Below are 6407 nucleotides of genomic sequence, written 5' to 3'. Positions count from 1 at the left end.
AATATACAAGTCATAATTTACTATTGCACAATGATGACCAGTGATAACAATGTCCTTTAAATTGTGGTTTATTATGAATAAAGAAGACCATAAACATTTTATAGCTATATGAAGGATATCAAATGTGTGAATACAGACAGAGATGTAATGTGGTAAGGCTATAGATTTGGACCGTGTGGTGCGTCTATCAACAGCATTTTTCAAAGGAGCTTGAGTAAGTCCTCAGTACATTGATGAGGAGAAATAGTTGTTTGCGGTAAGCTTACATAACACATTATTACGCTGGCTGGTGTGCTAATTTACAGTATGATCATCATGAAATACTGGAATGCAGGTAGAATAAGGTATCTTACTATTCTCTTTGGTAAGAGGAAGTACTACATTCTCATGCGTTGTCACTGTTGTTGAGTAGATAGCCACAGCCTGACATAAAATGTCTCATATATGTCCATTAATACACATGTACAAATCCTGATAGTTTAAACCAGATGTGTGAAATAAATTTTGCCCAGAGGGCCGCATTCAGTCTTCAAAGAGATCGAGGCGCCGTACTGAAAATTGGTTATATTTCTTCGCCTTGAAATTTTGCATAAGACAGTTCACTATCCATTGTTTTTCCCCCCAAAATCTAAAGCATCAAACCTAGCTAAAGCATCAGCTAGGTTTGAGATATCAATAAAAACATCTCTAAACTCAGTTATAAACATTCATGAATTGTATTTGTAGTTTTCCCCATTATATCTACTCTATTTTCCATTGCACTGTTTTAAAAAAAGCTACTCAGGATGAATGCATAAGTACGCTTTTTTGTGTTTTCCATAGTAGTAACAATCCTCTTGGAAGTTGTTGGTCTCCACCACTTCCTTATAGTGGCTGACAGCATGCACCAAGCAGTTGGGGAGACTTCTGCTGAGGACCTGAGCCACATCCATCATGTTCCCCTTCAGTTTCTGCCCCTCAATTTCTTGCTGAATCTGACCCTTGTTGATAGGCTTAGGCTGAACACTGAAAGAGATCACCACTTTGATGTTGTTCTTGGTCAACACATCAAAGTAATTAGCTCCTCCTCCACTGCCATGGTACTTCTTTCCAGCTAGCCAGTTGAAAAAGACAATGCGCTCCTTGTCATTGAAGACCCTGATAGACCAGCTAACCCAGTCATATTTCTTAATAAGTGTGTCCAATAGGGATTTGGTGAAGTCAAGGTCAACACTGCCAGGTTTCTCCTGAAGCTGGTGTTCCATGTCCAATTTGGCTTGATCGGCGAAGTTTTCAGTGCAATCATCCACCGCTGCTTTCATGCGGTTCTCAACATCTTCCATACGCTCCTGCCACTTCTTCACCATCTCATCCCCCACAACCCCTTCCTTGAGGCTGGCATAACCCATGACAGCAATGATGCCCACCACAAAGAGCTTCTTAAGCCTGGCACAGAAATCTTCTACCGCCCTTCTACTCCTTTGTTCTGTGGAAACCACTGTCTCCAGCATGGGGTCACCTGAGGTATTGTCCCCGGTAACGGCATTATAGAGCGCGTCCAGGTTCAAGTCCGTGTCCGTGTTCTCATAATGGCTGAGGAACTTCTCCATCTTCTTCTCTTTGAACTTGGGCTTGGCGTTGACAAAGTCCTGGAACTTTTCGTATTGGCTGAGCATTTGTGCCTCACGGTCAAAGTTCTGCTTATTCAAGGAGGTCCTCTGCAGCTCCAGGGCGATTTGTTCAATCTCAGCCTGGATGCCTTCCAGTTTTTGGTTGACCATGCTGAACTGCTCAGTCAGGTAACGGGCATCCTGCCCTTCCGGGTTGCTGAGGATCTCAGAGGAGGCTACAAACACGGCCTCCAGGACGGGATGGAGCTGACCCACAGTGGCTGCCAGGACTGCGGAGGCCTGTCCCATGATCTCCACCCCCTTCTCGATCTTGCCCCTGTTCTGCACGAGCCATTCTGCCACACTGGTCATTTTGAGGGCTTTGTCACAAAGTAACAATGGCCAACTAGGTCTTCAAAGAATCTTTGACTATGTTGATGTCTGAAAGAGAAAGAGGAACAAACGATAAAACTCTTGTGAAGGTTTGTTGAGGTGAAATAATACATGTGTTAAGGCAGCAACATCAGATTTGGTCTTTTTTTATTTGTAAGGATTAGCTGGTTATTAGTTTGAAGAAGTTTGTGTTGGAGATGACTCGATCATCATCGTCTTCAGTGGTGTAAAGTACTTAAGTAAAAATACTTGAAAGTACTACTTAAGTAATTTTCTTGGATATTTGTACTTTACTATTTATATTTTTGACAACTTTTACTTTAACTTTTACTACATTCCTAAAGAAAATAATATACTTTTTACTCCATACATTTCCCCTGACACCCAAAAGTATTTGTTACATTTTGAATGCAGGGCAGGAAAATGGTCAGAGAACATCCCTGGTCATCCCTACTGCCTCTGATCTTGCGGACTCACTAAACACACATGCTTCGTTTGTAAATTATGTCTGAGTGTTGGAGTGTGTCTCTGGCTATCTGTAAATATAAAAAAAACAGATAATGGTGCCATCTGGATTGCTTAATATAAGGAATCTGAAATGATTTATACTTTTACTTTTGATACTTAAGTATATTTTACAAATTACATTTACTTTTGATACTTAAGTATTTTAAAAACCAAATAGTTGTATTTTACTGGGTGACTTTCACTTTTACTTGAGTCATTTTCTATTAAGATATCTTTACTTTAACTCAAGTATGACAATTTGATACTTTTTCCACCACTGATCGTATCTAGCACAGAAAACACGAACAGCATCTAACACAGACAGTTGGAGTCAAATAGAACAAGCTACTCTCAGCAATAAAACAAATGGAGAACATGTTGGGACATGCAAGAGTCTAGTTTCATGCCACACCCAGAGTCTCAGGTTTATGACAGGTTTATGACAGGACTCGATCACAGCTTCGGTGGCACTGACTCACTTCAAACCATGATTTAAAATTAACATACTGAATGTTTATGGGGACTCAGAGCAAATATCAAAAGCAGTGTGTGTACTCTCACTTTATGACGTGGAGAGTTGCGCAACACTGCAGTGCTGGCTTTTTGGAGTTGAATTGACAAGCCTAACAATAGCCAAGACCCAAATCAAACACAGATGTCCACAACCTGGGAAAAAAGGGTATTTACTTTGTGAACATATTATTTTCAATGTAAAATACACAGAAGAGATTAACTCAAACATATCTCATTCCCCTGAGACAATATCCACTACAGAAAAAAGGCACACCCAGATCCAAGGAAAAAAAATCCACCACTGCACTTGTTCTGTACTGAATTTTTTTTTCTTCTCCCACACACTAAAATGTCAGTTAATTGAAATGCAATTGGGTCATTGAATTCACAGCAACTCTATGTACAATGTAGCATCAGGCATTTACATTTACAGGAAAAACACAAAATACAGATTCATATGTACACCCATAGACCATGGGCTTACCAGGTATTGCTGCATGGCAAGATGAATGGTGTCATTTTACATGCTTTCCCAAGGACTACCACTGTACTAATTACGTTAGTCCTATTAAATAAGCTAACATCACCAGTTATTGCTATCCCATTTTTAAGTTATAACATGTTAAAAAAAAATGTTAAGAGTACATGAAATAATTTGAATTTTGAAATATTTTGTAGAATTCACTTGTGACTCATCACCACATTGAACTGAAGGCATTCTAATAAAAAATAATAGTGAAGGAAAATACTTACTGAGCAATTGTCCTGGTTTAGGATATGTCAAGTCTTCACTAGTGAAACAAAAATTGTTGACTGTGAGACTGGTAGTCCAAGGGTACAATTAAGAGGAAGAAAAAGGCGAGCCCCAAACTATTTTTGTAACCAACAGGAGGCATTTTGCCTTCTTTTCAATATCACTCAACTTCTCTCAAATTCTTTGAACATAGGAGTGCTGAGTAAAATTGTATTGCTACCCATTATTTTCCTTGCCACTTGGGAAAGAAACCAGCCTATAGAGCTCTTATGGAGACCACATCCTTGAGTCATGAGATCCCAGCAAGACCACATCCGTTAACAATGCTTTCCCAACATCTCAAATTGCACTTCAATTTCACCTGTTTGTCTTGTCAGTGCACAAAAAAGAATTGTCTTTCAAAACCAGTTCCTCACTTTTTCATATAGGTCTCAGAGGTACTCTATACTTCTCAAACAAGATCAGGTCATCAAAGAATAGAAAATCTGGGTAAACAAAACTTAACACCCTTGATGGAAATTCAAACTTCCCGGAGAGAGAGACAAAATGGAGGTTGATAAAGAAAAGAGGAAGAAACTCACCAATAAAGTATACAGAGGGGTGAAGTCCAGTTATCCAACAGTCCAGCTGTGCCTATGAACACCAGCCTCCTAGTGTTGGGATGTATATGTAGTCTCTCTCTCTCTCTCTCTCTCTCTCTCTCTCTCTCTCTCTCTCTCTCTCTCTCTCTCTCTCTCTCTCTCTCTCTCTCTCTCTCTCCCGTCACTCCCCCTTTGGAACTCCTCCATCCCCTCTCTGCATTCCAACGGGAACCCACTCAGAGGGATGAGGGGCAGGCACCGAGACAGATAACATCCTGTAAACATTGCCCATGCAAGGACACCACCCTGCCATTCACACAGGGTCTGGAGGACTATGTGTGTGCGTGTGCATGTGTGCGTCCAACCGTGCAAGTGCGCAGGAGAGCAGAAACAGGGAAAGCCAAGCAGTCCTTTGTCACAAATACAAAACACTGCTTGTTCTGTCTCCACTGAGGTTGCTATGGCCACTGCTTCTTGCCTCTTTTAACAGTGTGCCTGCTAAACAAGGCCACTGAGTTCTGTAAAGTAAGCAAGGATTTTTACCGATAAGCAATTGCAGTTCCCTAAACAGAGGCAGTTTTTGGTATTTTCAAAATAGCACACATAAGGGACATCAGAGCTAAATCGTGTGACATTTTGTTACTCTTTGAACCTTGGAAATGCATTGTCATTGAAGGCAAGTTATTGGACATTTGGATTGAGGCGTAGTAATGGAGTTGAAATACACCCTGGAGCTGCAGTGCTCTCAGAGTCACTCCGTCACAGTGAGCAGAACACTGAACAGAGCAGTGAAAGGACCTCTGTGTCTCTGTATCCACACCATGGGAGACAGCGCTCACCCACTGTCTTTGTGCTTCAGCTCTGACCGTCACACACTGCCTGATATGACCAATCAGTCCAGTTAACATTGAAGAGGAGGAGATAGAGGAAGAGGAGGGATATCTGTCGTGAAGTCAGGATGGTCAGTCATATTGAGGAGGAGTTGGCGAGCACGCCGGCTACCCCCAGTGTTTTTTTGGGTCTCCCTGTATTGTCCCGCTGTCAGATGTCACACTATGCTAAGTCATTACCATCGGAAAGGGGAGGATATGTTTCGCAGGGGCTCAACGGTAGGTGGCGTGATGGGTGGTATTGACAGACGCTGGGAGACACGCTGACTAGGAGGCATCAGTGTGATGAAGCAAAGCTTACTTCCTGAATCCTACTTCCCAAATATTCCACATTACGTAATTTGAGATGTCCCCTATCCTGTTAAAAATGTATTCACTATCCAGTGTGTGAAAATCCTAAATCATTCATTCATTACCCATTTGGCAACAGGTTTTGTAGTTCATTTTTGAAGTAAAGAGAACTGGAAACAACAGACTGGAAACTTCAGAAAGATTCCATCTCACATAAAGTGTTATCAATGGAAAATAGGGCCTCATTTAAAAATCATGGCCTTTGTAGGGGATTTAAGCAGACAAGGTGGAACAATGGTAAAGTCATTAAAATAATGACAACCAGGTGAACAAGGTGTGCCAGACAGGTCAGTGTATTTTTAGCTGATGTTTCGTCTGGTTTTACTCAGCTAATAGCCATATCAACTTAACCTTCCTGTTCAACAGCTTTAATGTTAATAAACAGGTGGAATAAACATTATTTCTCTCAGTACTTTATGTGCATAGTGAATCTGCAGACATTATGGTACACTTTGAACTTCTTTGTCTTCTCTTTGATGATCATTCTATGCTGGTTTAGTCTATATAACTAAAAGCTCAACAGAATCTCATGATTGACGGTGAGGCACAGAGGCACATGTCCAATGCTTTACCTGCTATCCCTAATAATTCCAGACTTGATTAGGATGTACAGTATATTTCCTCAAATGAAAGTGTAAGGGAAATGTTTATGTTTGTGCTATTCTTATAACACATTTCTGTGTTCTATTCATGTGCTGTTCTAAATAACGAATGTCTGTGTTCATGCAAGTGGCTGACTGTACAAATCCTCACTATCGGTAGCTGCAATTTGGCAGTACGCCCAGATCTTGTTTTGAGAACGAACGAAAGATATCTCAGTTTCAAGGTC

At 40.8% G+C, this 6407-nt stretch overlaps 1 protein-coding gene across 2 annotated transcripts; it reads right to left on the bottom strand.

Annotated features, from left to right (window-relative positions):
• Window positions 1–52: 52 nt before the first annotated feature.
• Window positions 53–4490, bottom strand: rpz5 (rapunzel 5). Of its 2 annotated transcripts, XM_045718427.2 has the most exons (3): window positions 4338–4421; window positions 3756–3793; window positions 53–2030 (listed from the first exon to the last, which is right to left on the bottom strand). In XM_045718427.2, exon 3 carries the CDS (start codon window positions 1959–1961, stop codon window positions 777–779), a length of 1185 nt encoding a protein of 394 aa, XP_045574383.1. In that variant the 5' UTR covers window positions 1962–2030; window positions 3756–3793; window positions 4338–4421; the 3' UTR covers window positions 53–776. The 2 variants fall into 2 exon arrangements, with proteins under 2 accessions (XP_045574383.1, XP_014056254.1); XM_014200779.3 differs by lacking the exon at window positions 3756–3793 and having other exon boundaries at window positions 4338–4490.
• Window positions 4491–6407: the final 1917 nt, after the last annotated feature.

This window comes from Salmo salar, chromosome 05 (assembly GCF_965601325.2).
Source record: "Salmo salar chromosome 05, fSalSal1, whole genome shotgun sequence".
Lineage (NCBI taxonomy): Eukaryota > Metazoa > Chordata > Actinopteri > Salmoniformes > Salmonidae > Salmo > Salmo salar.
This window is presented reverse-complemented; position numbering and strand designations above follow the sequence as displayed.